This window comes from Trachemys scripta, chromosome 1, assembly GCF_013100865.1.
Source record: "Trachemys scripta elegans isolate TJP31775 chromosome 1, CAS_Tse_1.0, whole genome shotgun sequence".
In the NCBI taxonomy this organism is placed as follows: Eukaryota; Metazoa; Chordata; order Testudines; family Emydidae; genus Trachemys; species Trachemys scripta.
In genome coordinates this window covers 250119413-250141825 of record NC_048298.1, presented here as the reverse complement: position 1 = coordinate 250141825, position 22413 = coordinate 250119413, and the positions used below count along the sequence as shown (strand labels likewise).

The window sequence follows — 22413 nt, the reverse complement described above, 5'->3', positions numbered from 1 at the left end:
TCCATTGTAGAAAATTGTCAGTGTGGATAGTGTGTGCATATGAATCTTTTGTTGGCATTTGTACTATTTTCTACTATACAGTAGAGTAATAGCAAATTGGACATGCATTAGTTGCTTTGATAGCCATATATCTAAAGATCAAGTAATGAATTCCCAAGATGGAGTTGCAATCAGTTTCCATATTTATAAAAAGTTACTAGATTTCATGTTTGGAAGTAAGCAAAAATCAGATCTTACAGGTAATGTTGACTACACATACGCTATTTTCTGTCCTCAAACAAATACTACTTTAATGGCCATTTTTACTATCTTGACATTTCTACAAAGAAAATGGATATGTTATTTTACATCATCGTTGTGAAAGTAACCCTAGTAGTCTGGAAATATTGACAGCTTAAGAGAGAGGCCATAGCTAATGAAATGTATTTTTCTTCACCTTTTCCTTTTTATATTGTTCCAAACAACATGGAGTACAAAATTTCTCTTCAACAGTTTCCTTTTATCTGACAGTACTATGTATTTAGGTTTTTTTTAAATGTACACTAAGAATTACTTCAGTTTGCAGAAATAGCTTTAATTAATTCCATAGGCAATCGTTTAATTTAAAATGAATCACTCTGCGGTAGTCATCTATATGCCACTGAAATGCAGTTTAATAACATTAGACAAGCATTTAATTAAAAACTGTGTATGGGCCAAATTTTTCCCTCAAACACGCAGCTTATATCTGGGGATTTGCCAGGAATTTAAACAGAGCTGTGTCCAAGTGAATATTATGATATAAAACCAGGTCCATCTAAATTTAGCTGTCGATGGTTTCTGTGGAACCAATGAAAAGGGACCCTGAGGGAAAAGAATAGTAGGTTGGGAGAGGGAAAGAGGCTGAAGATTGCAAGTAAACTGGTATAAACTCTTGTTCTTCTCCCAAAATGCAAAAGTTAAGAAACAAAATGGTCAATATCAACCATGTGAGATGCTGATTAATCTGCAAGTCAGCTATGGGCTCTGTGAGTATACCTCTGACCTAATGCCATTGTACGTGTTGCTTGTAGTCACAATAAATGGTTTAATACTTCACACCTTTTTCAGTGGGTTCTGGGATGTCACCTATCTAAATTACTCATGATACCATAATACTTACAGTTCACACTTCTGTACCTTTCATCTTTATTCACAATAATTAATTAAGCCTCGGGACACCCCCGTGAATATTAGATGGGGAAACTGAAGCACAGAGAGACTTTAGTGATTTACCCAGTGAGTCATTGTGAATAGAGGGACTCAGAGACAGTGGCAGAGTTGGGAATAGAATGGAGTTCTGTCTACTAGTCTATTGCTCTAAAGACTTGACCATACATAGCTATCCACTAACTATTTATTGGAAAAGCTTTCTCCATTTCCATAACCAATTATTGCACATTGTGACCCTTTAAAAGACAATCCTTCAGCAGAAGAAAAGGGTAAAATCTGATTAATAAATTGTTTTCAACAAGTAATAATAATACTAATAATACTTAGCTCTTATATAGCCCTTTCTGTCAGTAGCAAGACTGACCTGCTATTTTAAAAGCCATGATTGAATAACTCTGGGGCATCATAGTGATATCTAAAAATGATTTCACAACAAAGTAAATTTATTCTTAATGAAGAAAATCAGTTACTATTTCCATTGTTCCCTGGATGCTCATATGTAGTAATCATAGTGGGTGACACTTACCCCTGTGTAGAGGACCAGGCAAAGGCCTATGTACTAGACAAGTCCCACTTAAACCAGTAAGATTGTAGTTACTGATTGAAATGAGGAATGAATGTGAGGGAAGTAGGTTCTGTGCTCAAATGTATACAAATTAAAGGTGCCCAGTGTCACCTCTAGTTTTCCGATATTTCCTCTTTTCAAAGAATATAATTTCTTTATGCACCTTCTGTTTCCCTTAATGCATTTCTCTCCCAGGCTCTAAGAGTCTGGAAAAGTCCTTGATGTGTGTGCAATTTTGTACATTGCAGAAATGGGATCTCGTAGGACAAAAAATAAAAAGTTTGTAAAATACCCTTCTCTAATTAAAAGTAGTTATTATCAAAAATTGTTGGTGCATAAGTAACGGAAGAACATGGCCCGTCTCTATTGGTTTCACTTACTTGATGATGGTTAAGGATAAGATTATGTCACAAAGTCATGAAAGTCACAGATTCCTTAACTTTCAGAGACCTCTGTGACAAGTTCCACTTCAGCGCTAGTGTGGTGGGGCCAGAGCTCTCAGTCACGGGGGGGCAGAGCTGTCAGCCTCTGCTGGTGGTGGGTGCTGGACACACCCCTCCCTGCAGAGGGGCTCAGGCTCTCTTCCCCTGCTTGGGCTTCAGTCAGGGCACCCCCATTATTTTTAGCAAAAGTCACAGACAGGTCACAGGCCTCCATGAGTTTTTGTTTATTGCCCGCGACCTGTCCGTGACTTTTACTAAAAATAACCGTGACAAAATCTTAACCTTAATGATGGTAGCGTTTTGGATTTCTCATTGCAAATGGCTTAAGGCATTGCAGCTCCTGGAACCAGGAGTGAAGTAGACAACTCTGTTTTTTCTCACAAATAGATATGGGACTGAAATCGTTCCTGGAGTTAGTAACTCCATTGACTTTAATGAAGTTACCTCAGGTAAGAATTTTGCCTAAGCTGTCTTTAGTCTGGAAGGGAAGGAAATACTGATTAGGAATTTAAACCAATTAGGGGGGAGGGATAGCTCAGTGGTTTGAGCATTGGCCTGCTAAACCCAGGGTTGTGAGTTCAGCCCTTGAGGGGGCCACTTAGGGATCTGGGGCAAAAATCAGTACTTGGTCTTGCTAGTGAAGGCACGGGGCTGGACTCAATGACCTTTCAGGGTCCCTTCTAGGTCTATGCGATAGATATATCTCCATATATTATAAATGTTGCCTACACTATTTCAATAAAGTATGTGCTTCTAAAGTCGATGAAATATACCTAGAGGCAGGCAAACATTGTTTACTAATTTATAAGAGACACTGGGTCTGCTGTACACTCCATGGTCCATGAACAAAGGCATCTGCAATCTCCTTTCCTACAGCAGGGCTATACTGTGCCATTGATACTGGTTTTAAAAGTGGAATTTCTGATTAAAAATCAAAGGCATGATATACATGCAGTTTCACTGAGATTAGTTACAAAGTAATTCTTAGGAGTGTGTTTTTATTCCCTAGGCCATTCCTGTGTTTTCCTCTGTAAACCATGTGGGATTAAGTATGTGCGTGGGGGGGCGTGTTTTTTTATTATTTTTTTTTATTAAAAGCAGTCAGCACTTTCTTTCAAATTTTATGAAGTTTGAGAAGCCCTTTGGGCCTAGCTGAGCTGGGTGTTCATGGGTGTGTTTTCAACAAGTACAAATGTAAATAAGGTGATTGTTATTACACTAAAAGAAGGAAAACATAGGTGCATAAAAATATGACATGATAATAAATACTTCAAAAATGGTGGTTTTGCTCTAGAGGAGAATAGGGTTAAAAAAAAAACATACTTGATTCCCCAAGAACAGTAAAAATATCAAAGCTCACACTGGCAAAAGCTAGCTCTAGAACTAGTAATATTCAAGCTGTCATTGATAGAACATGAAGAGATGATGGCACATGAATATTTTCACAAGACTAAAGCTTTCTGGTTTGTTAAACCAGGTTAGCAGTTTCCTTTCAAATGCTTCAAATCTGGTTTGTAAAAAGAAAGCAATTGTCATTTTGCCTGTGATGATTTATGAAGAGCTCAAAGATAGGTCTGTCTTATTCAGTGAATGTTAGCGCTCAAAGCCTGTTGCTTTTCCAGTAAGCACTTAAAATCTTTGATTAGCTGAATTCCTTATTTTTTACCTTTCCTGCTGAGAAATTGACTTGAACCACTAACAAAAATTCACAAGCTTGACAGTATTTCATTCATCCAACCCTTTCCTGATTTCTATATGTATCTTTTCAAATAAAGTCTTTAATAGACAAAATTAACATTTTTTTAATCAAAAATTGCTGGGGACTTCATTCTCATTTTTGTCATTTGTTTAATAACGTTTAAAGAGAAACATTTTTTGTTTCATTCTATGCACTGTTTTGTCAGCATGTACCTCTCTGGGGGGAAAAGCCTTTTCAATGTTCTGTCTTTATTCTCAAAGCATGATGTATCTTCTGTTCCTTGCATTGTTTGGGGCACTGTCTCAATGTCCTTTTACTGCAGAAATACCTATTTGTACTGGGAATACCTATTTCCTCTATTACAGTGATCCTGTTCTCGAAGAATACACTTCATTTCACAATTGGACAATGCAAGATCCCTGGGTTGTGAGGTTTCAAGAATAGAAACCACACCACATTAGAGAATAGAAAAGGGGGTAGGGGGGAGTGACCTTCACTGTGAGTACTTGGGCCCTGTAGAGCACACAGAACTGGTGTGCCCTTCATTTTCTAATGAAGGCTGCACTTAGAATGATCAAATCAATATGCAATTGCTTTTAAGCAGGATCACTGCAGTCTTGAGGAGATGTCTTGTTGAAATGGACAGTATCTGTGGCATGAGCTTATATGGGGTGGATGCACTAGAATGTGTAGGTAGCTATTTATTAGTATTGTTTCATATGCATATTTTTAAAACTAATCTTTTTATATGTAAGTGTAAGAAGGGAATTTTATACAAATTGTTCTATTTCTGTCTTTTATGCAAAAATGGAAAGATAAAAGTTAGGAAAGAGGAATGTCTCATGACTTTGTATTTCCCCCAGTTTGTAATGTTTATTCTTTGTTTGTAAGATTTGAGAATTCCCTGATGTAGGCCAACAGCAGCAGTTACTGTCTGATTTCACACTCACCACTGTCTAATACTACAGTATACCAATAAAGCATGGACTTGTACCAACTGGAGGGGTTGCTGGCTGCTAAACTAGTACCAAGCTCGATGACTATATGAGCATGTCAAGGCAAACTCATTTAAATGTGTATGCATGGTATTAATTTTGTTTGTTTGTTTATTTTTTGTTTTTGTTACCTCTACCAAAGGCTTTTGCTCATTCTAACTGGTATCTTGCTGTAAAACTGTCACTGGTTTAACTGTTCTGTCGAGCTGTTGGCTGGAGCTTTGTCCTGATATGAGATAACTTGTTTTTTCGGTTTGATACACTATTTGTGGGCATACATTTTGCAGCTGTTAAATTGAAGCAAATTTTTCTTCCCATTTCCTTCATTTTTCAAAGCAAGGCAGGCTCTTGGCTATGTGTGACATCACCTTGCTTTCTAAGATCTTTTGTTTTTTCCTTCTCCAAATTCACTGCTATTAGGTTCAGGGTTGTTTGCAGATGAACCTCTGATTAATGCATAGCTGCGTTCTCAAGACCTTTATTCTAAGGAACTGTGTCCAAGTGAAAAACTTTATTTAAAAGCACTATTAATCAGAAGAGAAAGGTAAGCCCAATAAACTGGCAATCATATTGCTGTTGAGCCTGCTTTCATTGAAGTCAATGGGAGTTTTGCTATTTGGCTTAATGAGAGCAAAATGGGCCCTTCATCCAAAGTCTTGATAATTCAGCAGCAGTAACATAACTTGTGTAGCTGCTACAGTTAGAACACTTAGTTTTAGCCATATTTAATGCCATTCCAATTGAAAGCACTGTTGTTGTCAGAAAAGTGAATATGCAAAACAGATGTTATTTAATCTATCTGTTCCCCATGTGCTAAGTATTATCTTTTATTTTACTGACCAAAGAGTTTTACTACGGTTAGCAGTACAGAGCCAATACAGCTATGGAAGAGTGAGCTGGATTTCATTCTGCCTTTATAGCAGTGACAAAATTGTCAGATAAATTCTGATTAGAGAATCTTCATTACTGGCAATGATGTAAGAGACAGAGAGAACACAGCTTGGTTTTCAGATTGTATCCACACCTGGAATTTAGGAAATACTCCCACGCCACCTCCCTGGAAAAACTCCCACTAAACTTCAATGGGTTTTAGATTAGGCCATAGGAGAGAGTAAATATGGAATCCCACATTGTTACATGTGTTGACAGTCATTTTTCTGACTGGAATGCATTTTATGTAATTAAAAAGTATAAACCTTAAAAATAAAGTAACTTTGATCACTATTTTTGAGGGGGTGGGTGAGTCTGTGTTGCAGCTTTTCCAAAGTTTATCTAGTAATGCTTTGAATTTAAATCCCTTTCAGTAGAAAACATTTCCACTGGTCTTTTCCGTATTTTACATCTTTATATCATATAATTTTACATCTTCTGTATTATACAGAGGAGGAGCACAAACCAGATTCCAGTCCAGTGCTGCTTTTCTCTGCTATGCAAACAGAAAACATGTAGTGGCTGGGAGTTGCATTTGCATTTGTTGCTGAAATAGATGCAGAACTCTATTTGGCATTAGCTTGTTGTTTGCCAATTTTAGGAGATAGGGGAAGTGGGGGAAGAATGGCTTCAAGATGTATTAAATCCCATCCGCCTCTCTCACAACTGTCTAACATTGGTTGACGACTTTGCACTGTTCTTTCAATGTTAGGGTGAAATATCTTGCTACAGATTTAAATCTCTAGGATCAGATTTGCAGGTGGCTGTTGTGCAGATGTGGAAGGGGAGACTGGCACAGAAGTCTTCTACCCCTCCACCCAGCCATTGTGCCCACACAGGGACCAGGCACAGTTATAATCCCTAGTAGTAGGACTGAGACTTTCATCCTTAATAAGAGTTCACATGAGGGAGAGTGTTTCTAAATACTTATCATATGTCCCTGCTTAGGAATATTTGTAGGTTATTTTTTTTTTAAATTAACTATACCTGGTCTCATGAAAAGGACACTAAGAGCCCTGACTGTACCGAAGTGCTGTATGCAACCTTTCCCACTCCTCCAGCAGTAATGTACTCCAGCTCTGACCTGTCATACCATACCCCTGCTATACCAGCAATAGGCCTCTCCTAAGAGGAGAATAACAGATAGTTGTGTATGTTCTGAAGTGGTCATGCAACATATCCACAAAGTTCTTGATTGTGACCAATGGCTCCATTTTGCTTTGTGCGTGGAAGATGTATTTTAACCTCGGTTGTTTGAGGTATGTTAAATATATTAATTCATTATGCCACCTTGTCCTTATGTTTCATGAGACTTTAAAGTCCTAGTATCTTTTGTAATGGGTCCCATATTAGGAGAGATTAAAGAGGCTAGGACTTTTCAGTTTGGAAAAAAGGAGACTAAGGGGGATATGATAGAGGTATATAAAATCATGAGTGGTGTGGAGAAAGTGAATAAGGAAAAGTTATTTACTTGTTCCCATAATATAAGAACTAGGGGCCACCAAATGAAATTAATGGGCAGCAGGTTTAAAACAAATAAAAGGAACTTCTTCTTCACACAGCGCACAGTCAACCTATGGAACTCCTTGCCTGAGGAGGTTGTGAAGGCTAGGACTATAACAGGGTTTAAAAGAGAACTAGATAAATTCATGGAGGTTAAGTCCATTAATGGCTACTAGCCAGAATGGGTAAGGAATGGTGTCCCTAGCCTCTGTTTGTCAGAGGGTGGAGATGGATGGCAGGATTACCTGTTCGGTTCACTCCCTCTGGGGCACCTGGCATTGGCCACTGTCGGGAGACAGGATACTGGGCTGGATGGACCTTTGGTCTGACACAGTATGGCCATTCTTATGTTCTTATCCTCTCATTGGTTATTCACATTCTCTTTCAGTTGATATTTATTTTCATTCTGAAATCCTTTCTCTCACCCCAGCATTTGTCAGATGAATCGGACTAAGCTTGCTCAATGCAACTAAGAAAGCAACCCAGATGTATTTGGCTTTGACTGGATATTCTGACATACAATGAAAATTCTGAAAGGAAACGAGCATTATCATTAGTTGCTGGAGTGGTTAATCCTACATTGAACAGCCACTACCTTGCTTAGGTCCTAATTCAGGAAAGAATTTAAGCACTTGCTGAATTCTTCACTTTCCAGAGCAGCAGTTAAACACATGCTTAAGTGCTATCCAGAACAGGGATGCTCTCCTGAACTGGGGCCTTATTGACTGCTAGTAATGTTAACTGTGCCCTAGATAACACAGGAATGTTCTTGATTAACCTAATGCACCCCCTCTTAGATGACTGACCCTATAGTTCTGTGATGAATGAGCCCAAGCCCAGTCTAAGTAAATAAAAATGCACCAAATTATGAGCAAACAACTGGCAAAATTAATAGTAACCTTTTGGCTTTAGCGATCCAACCAGCATCACTTGATCTCTGATAATTGATATGAAGTGGCTGACAGAGAACTAAATTTTCATTAATCAAAGAACTTCAATGGATGTGATATGAGCAATTTTTGTATTATTTAAATAATGTTGGTCCTTTCACTTCTGCTCCTGTTGACTTGTTTTGTAGTCAATGAATAAAGCATATCTGTATTTAGCCTTGTATGATAAGAGTGCAGAGGAGATGCTGAGAGAAGACCCTATGACTAATGTAGGGTACTTACACCTAATCACCATAAAAAGATAGAGAGGACCCACATGCATAATTGCATTTAACATGGTCCCTCATTTACAAAATACAAATTTCTAAAAGCTCACCTTGCAAATATTGAGAAGTATGCTGCCCAGAGCACCCAACAACCTGAGCAGGGAGGACCTTCCTTTTCATTTCTTCCTGGCCTGTTTGCTTTATCACAGTACAGCAAGTCAATTATTTATTTTGACAAAAGCAAAATCCAATGTATTCTTGTGTTTAGACTATATTTGTAGTAATCAAGACCTGTTAATGCATCACTAAATGTTTTGGGCCACTTCCATGTAATAACCACTCCCTTGGGGCTAGTTTTAACTTGTAGTTATCATTCAACATGTAAAATGGGAAAATATTAGCATAAATACACTCCTGTGTGTCGGTGGTAGTGTTTGCATTTGTTTGGTCATCATTAATATTCCTATTAGCCCCTGAATGAGAATGTAGTATTTTACTTTTCTGCAAAATACCAAATGTCTAAAATAAATAGTATCTTTTCTGCAAGTCTTTCACTGATGGAGCAGATGCTAAATGTTGTGCTCCATGAGGAAACTAACAATGATACCTCTTACAAGCTATGAGCGCCCACATCTTAAGCTGGGAAGCATTTTAAGTTAATTCCTTCATCTGGTATTTTACAGTTCGAACCACATCAGTCAAATTGAGTTTGACATAGATTTTCCCCTACATTAATGTTAGGGCCTCAGTTATGCCTCATAGGAGGTGGTGTTCAATTTCTACCATGTAACACCTGAGGCTTTCTCACAGAGGTGCACATGATCTATTCACTGTCGTGTGACCGGCATAGTGCCAGAATTTCTCTGTTTTCTTACGTCAGAAGCGATATCACTTTTCCTATGTCTTTTACAAAGTATAGTTTAGTACTTTAAACCTACAACCTCACTACTAATCTGTTTCACTATATGATGAATTCCATTTCCTTTGAAAAAATTGTATACAGGTGTGTACTAGTGTCAATAAAATTGACAGTTGTGTAACAATCTATGGCGTTTCTCTCAGATTTCACTGAGCAATGATTTAGTGTGGAACTGTGGGTAAATTCTTTCTTGCTAGTTACAGTAATATAAAAACTTTTTATTTCAGGCAAATATTCCTTTGTCTTTGTTGTATAATAGGGTACATAATTGCCATAGATATCTAAACAAATAACATTGTACACTAAGATGAATATGTACACTTCTGGGATGCAAAAAAAAAAGTACGGTGTAGCAATAAACCTGAGCCCTTTCACGAAATGTTTTGCACTCATCCTACTGGCGTAATTATATGTATTGATGCCATTATTTATTGAAGTGTCTGAGTTGTGTTGTTGTAACAGGGGAACTAATAGTTAAATAATATACTCCAGAAAAGTGCTCATGGTGAAAAGCCACCTTAAATATATGGATATGCAAACATTTGCATTTACTTTCATTTTGGTCAACATAGCTATGGGAATCGATAGCTTGTTAGTTTCTCCATTGAAGTTTTTAAGGTATGAAGCCCAAACTAAACAATATGGGCTGTAAACATTTCATGGCAGCATAGTTTTTAACAGATTTGACTTTTCATGGCACATCTTCAGCTTAATTGGGAAGATGCTGGGGTTTTTTTGGCAAGCTGTTTCATTTCACAGTCAGTAATCTGGCTGCCTTCCAAGAGACAAACCACTAATTTCAACACTAGTATATCTCAACCTACAGAAGTATAATTTACTGTCATAATTTTTTTACTATACAAAATATAATGGGGCTTTATGGCTGTGATCAACTAAAATTGTCATGCTTTGTGTGTTAAAAAGAATACCTTTTTGTGCGAATGTAATGCTAGCATTTCCATCCCAAACAATCAAAGGAGCTTGGAATGACCCCTACAAGGTATAATAATACATGTTCTTCTGCTGTGTGTAGAAATGGGAAGCTAGTAGTTTTCTCCCTCCATTTTAGATGTGATTGACTTTGCATAGTACAATACTGCCATAGAAAGTCCTAGTTTTTCCTAGACTCCCTCTAGATATACTTGTTCTAATATCTTTCCCACAGCTTCCAGTGAAGTACTTTAGGTCATTTGCATTTTGGAGTTATGTTGTAGGAGGAAAAACAGGAGCCATAGGTTGGCTTATTTATTATGATGTTCTTTGTATTTTAAACTAACTGTAAAACTGAGAACATTAATCTGTTCTACGCATTCTCTTCCATAGAGTAGGATGCTATGGTGAAGAGCTCATCATGAATTGATATTTAATATTAACATATGCAACTGAATTATTTGTACCTGGCTCTCTAGTTTTATAATGGCTGTAATTCTTCCAGTTTTAGCAACTAAATGAGCACGGGGCCAGATCTTCAGCTGATATAAATGGTTGCAGCTCCATTGACTTCAGTGACACTACGTCCATTTACACAAGCTAAGGATCTGGGATCTTGTGCCTTTTTAGCATAATTTCCACACTGTGGTTTAAGATTCTGTCATCTTTAGCTGCCTGGAGACGTCCCATACTAACTGCATTTTTATTGTATCATTTCTTTAGCAGGTTCTCTGACTGGCAGCCCTCACCTTTCAGAGCTCTCAATCAATTCTCAAGGAGCACCAGTGGTGGCAAATATGTCATTATCTCCAAACTTGAGCCCTGATGCCAAACAGTCTTCTCCACTGATCAGCCCATTGATGAATGACCCATCGTATATCAGGACTGATGATGAGGAAGAGGTCAGGAGAAAGGTATTGCGCCTGGATGTTTTGATTGCTGGAAATGTGGTATGTGGCTGACATCTCTAGATCCCTGACACTTTCCCATCCCCTCTTCATTTGTTACAAGAGAAGGAAAGATCTTTTTATGCTGGGTTGCAAAAAAGCTAACAACTAGTCTGAGAGAGGGGCTGTTTGTCTTGTGATGTGATGCACCAAACCACAGCTTGCAAGCTATCCCAGAGCCTCATTGTGCTCCTCTTGAAGCCAGTGGTAAAACTCCCATTGCTTTCAATGGGACAGAAGTGAGCCACAGAAGAATTTGCTGCTCTAAGGGCCTAATCCGACGTTCCATCTAAGTCAGTGACTGATTTCAGTGGCCTTTTGCTCTGACCCTACAAGCACATTTTAAAGAAATGTATTAATGGTCTGTTTTGACAAAGTGCTCAACTTCAGAGAGCAAAGTGATGTTAAGAGTACAAGCGGGGGTGTCCAACTTGAGCCCTCCAGGGTGACTGTGTTAAGAAAAAAAAATTGTATTTGATTACACTGCTCTACAGCCAAAATGCTTCTGAAATAAATGTAGTCAACCTTTACTAATTCTGTGTCACTGAGAACGAAAATGATGCTCAAAATTGTTGATTGGCTCTAGTTTTCAAGATATGCTATTGGGTCAGTATATACGACCCTTGACTTGGGAATGGCGGGGGATAAGTGAGTTATAAAGGGAAGGGATCTCAATTTAAACCAGAAATGACTAAAATACATCTTTGACTGGATCTATGAATAAATCTATGACTGGGTTTGGACAGTACTTGCTTTTTAGGCAAAACAATGAATGATGCAATCTGAAGCTGGTATTGCGTCATCCATGATATGAATTGCATCATGTTATTCCTAGAAGTCATGGATGATGTAATCATAACGAAGCTTACATCACTCTGCTGAACAAATTGCCCTATATCAGCTCTAGAAATCATAGTGTCGTGCTCTCTTATTTGTCCGTGTTTGATTTTGCAAAGGGACACGTTTCTGTTTAGCCAAAGTGAGCAGAGATGCCTCGTACTTGTGTGAACAGTGCAGATAACTTCTGCTAGGTTTGTGGTGAAGTGATTTTTGCATCACAAAAGTGCAGTATAACCGCTATGGTTAAGAAAGCCTATCACCTTTATTTTGGCTGCAAAATTGGAGATCAGGACAAGAGGTGGGCCCCACACATATGCTGCAACCCTTATGCAACAAATCTTCGCCAGTGGTTGAACAGGAAAAGGAAATCTATGCCTTTTGCAGTGCCAATGATTTGGAGAGAGCCAACAGATCATACCAGCAATTGTTACTTCTGCATGGTGCCTCCAGTTGGGAAAGGTGTGTCAAAGAAGAAAAAGTGGACTGTGCATTACCCAAACATTCCATCAGCTATATGCCCAGTACCCCACGGAGAAGGACTGCCGGTTCCTGATGCACCAGAATCATTCTCACTCGAGTCAGACGAGGAAGAGGAAGAGGATGAAACTTCTGGTCCTGAACCATCAATGTCACAGGACCCACATTTTCTCCCATCTTCCTCCTCTGAACCACACCTCATAACACAAGGTGAACTGAATGAGCTTGTCAGGGATTTGGAACTACCCAAGAGTAAGGCAGAGCTGTTGGGCTCCAGACTACAGCAGTGGAATCTCCTGGCAGGTGATGTTAGGGTTTCCATGTTCCGTGACCGTCAAAAGGATCGTGTCCCATTCTTCTTCATGGAAGATGATCTTGTAGCCTGCAACAACATCGATGGTGTGATGGCAGCCCTCAACATCATTCACGATCCAGATGAGTGGAGACTGTTCATTGATTCATTGAAGACGAGTCTTAAAGCTGTTTTACTGCATAATGGCAATGTTTTGCCATCAATTCCAGTTGGTCATGCAGTCCATATGAAGGAAACCTATGACAACATCAAACAACTTTTGAGGTGCATAAACGATGACCAACATCAGTGGCAGCTTTGTGGCGATTTGAAGGTTGTTGCTCTCTTGCTTGGTCTGCAGACTGGATACACAAAGTACTGCTGTTTTCTCTGCGAATGGGATAGTCGTGCAAGAGATTCCCGCTACATCAAGAAAGATTGGCCGCTCCGACAGTCATTGGAGCCTGGGAAGAAAAGTCTTCAGCATCCACCACTTGTTGAATCAAGGACGATTTTGTTACCACCCTTACACATCAAGCTGGGTCTGATGAAGAACTTTGTCCAGGCCATTGACAAAACACAAGCAGCTTTCCAGTACCTCATTGGAAAATTTCCAAGCTTAAGTGAAGCTAAGATAAAGGAAGGTGTCTTTGTTGGTCCTCAGATTCGTGAACTTCTTCGAGATGATGCATTTGACCATGCACTGCGTGGCAAGGAAAAGACGGCATGGAAAGCCTTCCAGTTAGTGGCAATAAATGTTTTCTGAAACAACAAGGCAGACAACTACAGGTTGTTGGTGGAAAACCTCCTCAAGGCATACAAAAGCCTTGGTTGCAACATGTCACTAAAGATACATTTTTTGCACTCTCATCTAGATTTTTTTCCACCGAACTGCGGAGCAGTGAGCGACGAGCACGGCGAGTGATTTTCACCAGGACATTTTAACAATGGAGAAACGCTATCAGGGCAAATGGAGCCCATCAATGCTTGCAGACTATTGCTGGACAGTGACAAGAGATGCTCCATTTAATGAATACAAGAGACAAGCCAAGAAGCTCCGAGTAGATACTGAATAGGACTAAACTATGTACATAATAGTTTTTTGCCTTTTGTTTCATAATCAGTTTTATTTATATAACCCTTTTGCTGATTTTTAAAGTGTTACATAAACAGGACAGGTGAAATATTATCATGTAAAGCAACCATAAACACATGAAAAGACCTAGGTTTACAATTTATGATTAAAACTCTACTATCTGCACAATATACATAGACATCAAATGTAAAAACTTAAATATCTTAGAAACAGTAGCCAATCAGTTGTTTTAATTGTCATATTTGAATTCAGCACATCAAAATACATAATAAATAGCACATTTTAATCTCTGAAGCAGACGACTTCTCAAAAATTGTAGACCAGTGTAACAGGCTTAAAAAGGGCAACTTTGTTTAAAAGGCTAACACATCCAACACTCACTAAGCTATTTTACTTTGGCTCTAACTCTGTTTGTATTAATGTTCTGAAACAGAACTTCCCTGAGATCGGCACTGCTGTATAACATGTCCTGAAGTCATGATTCTCAAGAACAGTTTTACAGTCACTTATCTTAATTCAGCAAGTTTCACTCCCATCCACCTCCCCTCAAACCCCCTGTCCACATTTTATCTCTGAAGCAGATGAGTTCTCAAAAATTGTAGACCAGTGTTATGAATGGAAAATGTGTGCTCCCTGAGCCATATCCTATGGTTTTTAAACTGAAGTGTTTGAGTCAGCCCCATTACTATAGTGAGGAGATAGAGGGCATCACCTCCACAATGTCCTCCACCCCCCGCTTCTCCTAGGGCTATAGGAGCACGTCTGGTATTAGCCAGGAGCAGTTCTGAGCAGCTGCTGTTTCTTCCTTGCTGCAACTGCATAGCAGCTCCCCTGCTGGCTGCCTGTTGCATTGCAGGGGAAGGTGGTGGTATGTTGTGATTCATATTACTCTAGCGCCTAGGAGCCCTAGTCATGGACTAGACCCCATTGGTAGCATAACTCTGGTGGCTCCATTGCTGACTGACCTGTGAGAGTCTCAGGAAGAACAAGATAGGGGCTTGGCTGGCTCTACTTAAGCCTAGGGGATTGTCTAGGAAAAGACTACTTCTACACTCAGCTATACAGGGCAGTGGAGGAGACATTGAGAACCAACACCAGTAAACATCTTCCTGATTCTGTGCCCAGCCCCAGTTTGAGCAGCCTAGTGATTGCTCCCTCTTATGCCAGCCAGCAATGGTTCCCTTGGAGTGGTACACCAGCTAGGGATAGCCAGAGCTTCGTGTATGCCAGCCAGTGTCCATCACTGCCTCTGACATGTCCTCTACACCAACAGCGGGAGGGATGGAAGCATATTAACAAGGGATTTGTGGATGTCTTCCTTTCCCTTTGAGAAGCACAGAGGAAGCAGAATAGGGCAGAGAATCTCTCTGAAAGTACTGATTGTCTCCTTGACCATTTTGAAAGAAGATGTTGGACCCTTAAGCTGTAAAGGCTGGTCACTGCTGCTCTAACCTAAATGTCTCCCTAGTGTAAGATTGATATTGATAGATTTGCCTTTTATGAAACACGGAGGAGAGATTTTTCTGAAGTTCGAAGTCTATAACTTGCCCTTTCTCTCCCAGCCCTTTTGATCCCCTACCTACTCCGCCCTTTTGGAAAAACTAGTTTGGGCATTTTGGAGAGTATTCTGCAGTAAATGTTTATCACGTGAAGAGATGTGTATTGAAGAGTGAACACACATTGTGTGATGAATAGATCACTGTCTGTTCATTAAGGTGTTTGTTATGTTTGATCCTAATTGTTAACTGTCCAAAAAAGTCGTCATCTCAGCTTCAAATACATCCTGCTCCAGAAATGTGGACTAAATTGAGAGCAATACTAGAAATAACTGGATCCTGCAAATAACCATAGCAGTAAGAAATCTTTTCCAAACTCCTAGACAGCTATTGTTTGCAAGGATGTTCTTAAGGGATTTTCCACAGGGAAGTTCCAGCAAGCAGTCATAATAAGCACAAGCAAGGCTCGCTAGTTTGTAATTCTCCTAGTGATTGTTGCCTAGAGTTTCTTTTCTACTGGAGACTTGGCCCCCTAAAGCTGATCAAAACTTATTTTTTGCAATTTACAGAAATTTCCAACTGACAAAGCTTACTTCATTGCTAAAGAAGTATCGACCACAGAACGAACTTACCTGAAGGACCTCGAAGTCATTACATCGGTATGTTTACTTTAGTATTACTCATGAAACATATGCTGCTGGAGTCAGCTGTGGTATTTTATTTGCCCCATTTACTCTTTAGCTATTCTACAATAGTTTTATTTTCTGCCCCCTATGCTATGCACAGGGGTATTGTTCCAGTGAGGACAGAATTTCAGATTTACACAAAAAGCAGAGGGTAGACATTTACAGTATGGCTAGTCTGTAACAAGTACAGTGAAAACTTTCTAGGAATTGAAAATATGCTCAGACCTTGTGGCTTTGATTGGAAGCTCACAGATAATATCTGTAATGGAGTCTCCTGAAACAGGAGTAGCTCACCTAGGAAATTGTATTTATTTTTTTGACTCGTTTTATTGCCTTCTGTTCACCAACACCAACTAAATCATCCCAGTCAAGGCTCTCTCAAGCCGGGCCTTAAAAATCACTAAGGATGGAGATTCCACCACCTCCCTAGGTAACCCATTCCAGTGCTTCACCACCCTCCTAGTGAAATAGTGTTTCCTAACATCCAACCTAGACCTCCCCCACTGCATCTTGAGACCATTTCTTCTTGTTCTGTCATCTGCCACCTCTGAGAACAGCCTAGCTCAGGGGTAGGCAACCTTTCAGAAGTGGTGTGCCGAGTCTTCATTTATTCACTTTAATTTAAGGTTTCGCGTGCTGGTAATACATTTTAACGTTTTTTTAGAAGGGGTCTCTCTCTAAGTTTATATTATATAACTAAACTATTGTTGTATGTAAAGTAAACAAGGTTTTCAAAATGTTTAAGAACGTTATTTAAAATTAAAATACTGATCTTACACCGCCAGCCTGCTCAGCCCGCTGGGTGGGAGGTGGGGGATTCAGGGCAGAGGGCTGGGTGTTGGGGGGGGGGACTCGAGGTCAGGGCAGAAGGCTGGGTGTGGGTGAGGGACTCGAGGTCAGGGCAAAGGGCTGGGGTGTGTGTGGAGGTGCAGGGCACAAGGCTGGGTGTGTGGGGGGGTTCAGGGCAGAGGGCTGGGGTGTGTGGAGGTGCAGGGCAGAAGGCTGGGGCTGGGAGGTGCAGGGCAGAAGGCTGGGGTGCTCGGCTCGTAGGGGTGCTCCCAGCCCCCTGCCTTGAGCAGCTCATGGCGGGGGCCGGGAGGGATATGACCTGTTCCACCCCCTTCCCCCAGGCTTGTCCCTACCTCTCTCTGCCTGCTCTATGGAGCAGCCAGCACGCTCGGCTCTGCTCCTCTGGGAGGAGGAGGGGCTGGAATGCACCATGTTGTGCGAAGAAATGGGGGAGGCGGGAAGCTTGGCTGCTGCAGGACCAAGCTTCTGCCTCCTGCCCCCGCAGGGGAGAGTGGTGGGCGGGGGGGCTGAGTGGGGCGGGGGGCTGGGACCCCTCCCCACCGCTCTCCCCTGCGGGGGCAGGAGACAGAAGCTTGATCCTGCGGCAGCCAAGCTTCCCCATCCCCGCTTTCTTCACACAACATGGTGCATTCTGGCCCCTCCTTCTCCTCCTCCTTCTCTCAGTGGGCAGCAGTGTGCCACTCAGAATCGGCTTGCGTGTCATGTTTGGCACACGTGCCATAGGTTGTCGACCCCTGGCCTAGCTCCATCCTCTTTGGAACCCCCCTTCAGGTAGTTGAAGGCTGCTATCAAATCCCCCCTCATTCTTCTCTTCTGCAGACTAAATAACCACAGTTCCCTCAGCCTCTCCTCATAAGTCATGTGTTCCAGCCCCCTAATCATTTTCATTGCTCTCCACTGGACTCTCTCCAATTTGTCCACATTCCTTTTGTAGTGGGGAGACCAAAACTGGATGCAATACTCCAAGTGTGGCCTCGCCAGTACTGAATAGAGGGGAATAATCACCTCCCTCAATTTGCTGGCAATGCTTCTACTAATACAGCCCAATATGCCATTGGCCTTCTTGGCAACGAGGGCACACTGCTGGCTCGTATCCAGCTTCTCATCCACTCTAATCCCCAGGTCCTTTTCTGCAGAACTGCTGCTTAGCCAGTCGGTCCCCAGCCTGTAGCAGTGCATGGGATTCTTCCTTCCTAAGTGCAGGACTCTGCACTTGTCCTTGTTGAACCTCATCAGATTTCTTTTGGCCCAATCCTCCAATTTGTCTAGGTCACTCTGGACCCTATCCCTACCCTCCAGTTTATCTACCTCTCCCCCCAGCTTAGTGTCATCTGCGAACTTGCTGAGGGTGCAATTCATCCCATCATCCGGATCATTAATAAAGATGTTGAACAAAACAGGCCCCAGGACCGACCCTGGGGCACTCCGCTTGATACTAGCTGCCAACTAGACATCGAGCCATTGATCACTACCTGTTGAGCCCAACAATCTAGCCAGCTTTCTATCCACCTTATAGTCCATTCATCCAATCCATATTTTTTAACCTACTAGCAAGAATACTGTGGGAGACCGTATCAAAAGCTTTGCTAAAGTCAAGATATATCACATCCACTGCTTTCCCCATATCCACAGAGCCAGTTATCTCATCATAGAAGGCAATCAGGTTGGTCAGGCATGACTTGCCCTTGGTGAATCCATGTTGACTGTTCCTGATCACCTTCCTCTCCTCCAAGTGCTTCAAAATAGATTCCTTGAGGACCTGCTCCATGATTTTGCCATGGACTGATGTGAGGCTGACCAGTCTGTAGATCCCCAGGTTCTCGTATTTTGCTCCTCTCCTTTCTTCCTTTTGTGAGGATCCTGAACTCAACCATCTCATGGTCACTGCTATCTAGGTTGCCACCCACTTCTACTTCCCCTACCAGTTAGACCTGTTCAGTCTAAGAAAAGTTTTAACATGTATTTGAAATGTTCTGATTTTTCAGTAAGTAGCTAAAGAATATTTTCAAACAGCCTGTTATCTTCTAACATATACTCAGAATAAGAATCCTATATAAATCATTCAGACAAAACCTGCTCTTCCTTTGCACACAGAAAATGCCTATTAATTTCAGTGTGAGTTTTCCATGAATATAGCAAGCAAGACTTGCCCTTAAATAATGTTCTTTATGGACCTCTAAGGGGACTGTAACAAAAGTGCCTTAAATGTACAATGCCACCAATTATCTGTCCTACCTGAACTGTGTGCAGTACTGGAACAGAGTGTGGGTAGATGAGAGGGAAGGACGAAGTGTCTCCCTGTATAGGGGACCTGGGCCAGTTTAAACCGGTACAGTTTTCAAGGCTGCTCTAATTTACAGGCAGTTTCAACAGGCCCCTAGGAACCACTGAAGGTCTATCAAAAATAGCTAGAGCACAGTAGGTACTATGGGGAGGGAGTGAGATCATCAAGCAGGGTAGGCCGCTTTATGCCATCCAGACAACCCCTCTTACATTGCTGCATTGATGGCCCCTTTACACCACAAGCACAGAACAAAGGGATAATGGGGCAAAGCAGAATTGACCCCAGTGGATCTAAGTTCCCATTATAAATTTAAACAGTAGGGCTTGATCCTGACCTACTTATACTCTGCTTGTACCAGCATAGATCTTGAACTTCTGGACCTCCATTTAACTGGACTTTCTCTAACTTTGAGTGACCACCTTCATCTATCTAGGGCAGGGGTGGCCAACCTGAGCCTGAGAAGGAGCCAGTATTCACCAATGTACATTACCAAAGAGCCACAGTAATATGTCAGCAGCCCTCCATCAGCTCCCCCCATCCGCTCCTCCCAGCGCCTCCCACCCACCAGCACCCCTGCCAATCAGCACCTCCCCTTCCCTCCCCATCAGCTGTTTCGTGGTGTGCAGGAGGCTCTGGGTGGGAGGAGGAGGAATGAGGGCATAGCAGGCTCACGGGAGGAGGCAGGAAGGGGTGGACTGGGGGCAGGGCCTGTGGCAGAGCCAGGGGTTGAGCAGTGAGCACCCCCCGACACATTGGAAAGTTGGTGCCTGTAGCTCTAGCCCCAGAGTCGGTGCCTATACAAGGAGTTGCATATTAACTTCTGAAGAGCCGCATGTGGCTCTGGAGCCACAGGTTGGCCACCCCGATCTAGGGCCTGAACTTCAGAGGTGCTGAGCTGGATCTGGCTTCTGTTGAATTTGGACCAATAGGTAATCAGACTACAGTCAAATATTCTAAGTCAGAGGCCAAATTTTGAAAATCTGAGCCACAGCAAACCCGGTTATGAGAGCCGCTTGCGATAGCTACTTTCACATTTTAATAACTAGTTTAAGTGGTTGGAATTAAGTTTCCTACTTCAGTACAATGAAGTAAATGAATCCACAGTAGCTGAATTACCTGCTAAATTAATTCAGTAGTGCAGGGTACTTTTCTATATTTATCTTGGGACATCACATTTCATAACAAATATAGAAAGGAAATAGAACTGTGACCTCAGGACACAGAATCACTGCAGTAAATGTATTCTGTATATACCTTGAATTGGTGGATTAACTGTAAGGAAGTAAATAACCCCTTTCACTACTGTTGTAATTATTACATTTATAGGGCCCAATTCAAAAGCATGCGCTTAAGTCTCATCAACTTCAATGGGATTTAAGTAGTTTCTTAAATGTTGTCCTAAATCTGAGCCATACTGTAGTCTAGAGGCCAGCCAGGGTTGTAGGTAACTGCACAAAGATAGAATAAATGACAGGCCCTGCCCCCAGCCTTCCCCTTTATCACTTTGTTCTTTCCTTCCAGTGGTTTCAGAGCACAGTGAGTAAAGATGACTATATGCCAGAAACACTGAAGAATTTCCTCTTCTCCAACTTTGAACCTTTGCACAAATTTCACACCACTTTTCTAAAGGAAATTGAGCAGAGACTTGCTCTGTGGTAAGAAAGTTATTCATTATTTATTACTATTACATCTCACAGTTAAGTATTTCCACATTCCAGTTTGGTAAATTTTTGCTCCATATGGGTTGACTGTCATGATTCATTTGGGTGGATCAAAAATGTTGGCCGTTAATAGAATGTATAAAGAAATCTGCTTTGTGTTAATTCAATTGATAGAGTGTTTAATACAACCATATTGAAACAAGGTAATACAAACTAGTAAAGTTTCCTATCATGTGATGATACTTTTCCATTCCTGTAGTAACTCTGGAGGATGTCAAAGAGCAGCTACTAAATGTCTACACTTTTACATCAGCAGGTCCAGAGAACTTGCATCCAAGAGTTTTAAAAGAGTTGGCTTAGGTGCTCTCTGGACAATTGATGTTGATTTTCAATAAAACTTGGAACACCGGGGACGTTCCAGAGGACTGGAAGAAGGCTAATGCTGTGCCAATATTAAAAAAGGGTAAACAGGATGATGTGGGAATTATAGGCCTGTCAGTCTGACTGATTCTGGGCAAGATAATGGAGCAGCTGATGTGGGACTCAGTTAATAAAGAATTAAAGGAGGGTAATGTAATTATTACTGATTAACATGAGTTTATGGAAAATAGATTGTGTCAAACTAACTTGGTATCATTGTTTTTTAATGAGATTCCAAGTTTAGTTGATAAAAGTAATAGAAATCTAAGTATATTACATCAACGCTATAAGGTATTTGATTTGATGCAGCACACATTTTGATTAAAAAGCTAGAAAGGTATAAAATTAATATCACACGCATTAAATGGATTAAAAACTGGCTAACTGATAGGTCTCAAAATATAATTGTAAACAGAATCCTCATTGAGTGGGTATGTTTCTAGTGAGGTACTGCAGGGATCAGTTCTTGGCTCTATGCTATTTAACATTTTTATCAATGACCTGGAAGAGAACATGAAATCATCAGTAATAAAGTTGTAAGATGACACACAAAATGAGGGAGTGGTAAATAATGAAGTGAACATGACACTGATACAGAGCAATCTGGATTGCTTTGTAAGCAGGGCACAGGCAAACAATATGTGTTTTAATATGGCTAAAAGTAAATGTATAGATCTAGGACAGCAGTCCCCAAACTTTTGAGAGTCGTGCCCCTCCCTTACCAGTCTGCGCTCCCTCCCTCCCGCCCCCAGAGCCGGGAGCGGGGCTGCAGCTCTGGGTAGAGGGGGCCAAGAGGGCACGGCACGGACAGCGGTAAGGGGGCCACAGCTGGATCTGGAATCCCCTCCTCCATTGGGCCTCTTGACCACTGGAAGGAGTTTATCACCCATCCCATACTTAGAATACATCTCCCCTCCAGTGGCACTGATCATACCCCTACTGGAACGAGAATCAGGCTTCTCTCCATTGAGAGAGTCTGAACCACTTGATGAACCTCTCTTCCCCTACCCTACATGTCCACGACCACCCAGGAGACCTGCACCAATTTGGGATCAACCTTGCATCATCTGTCT

At 41.2% G+C, this 22413-nt stretch overlaps 1 protein-coding gene across 5 annotated transcripts in view; it reads left to right on the top strand.

Moving 5' to 3' along the window:
• Positions 1–22413, top strand: part of FARP1 (FERM, ARH/RhoGEF and pleckstrin domain protein 1) — a 337576-nt gene that overhangs the window by 258229 nt on the left and 56934 nt on the right. For 3 of the 5 annotated variants that reach the window (XM_034758230.1, XM_034758227.1, XM_034758228.1), the window contains exons 14-16: positions 11055–11245; positions 16049–16138; positions 20781–20914. In XM_034758230.1, the coding sequence (XP_034614121.1) occupies positions 11055–11245; positions 16049–16138; positions 20781–20914 (415 nt within the window). The remainder of the gene's footprint in view (positions 1–11054; positions 11246–16048; positions 16139–20780; positions 20915–22413) is intronic. The other 2 variants (XM_034758229.1, XM_034758231.1) reach the window with 2 other exon arrangements.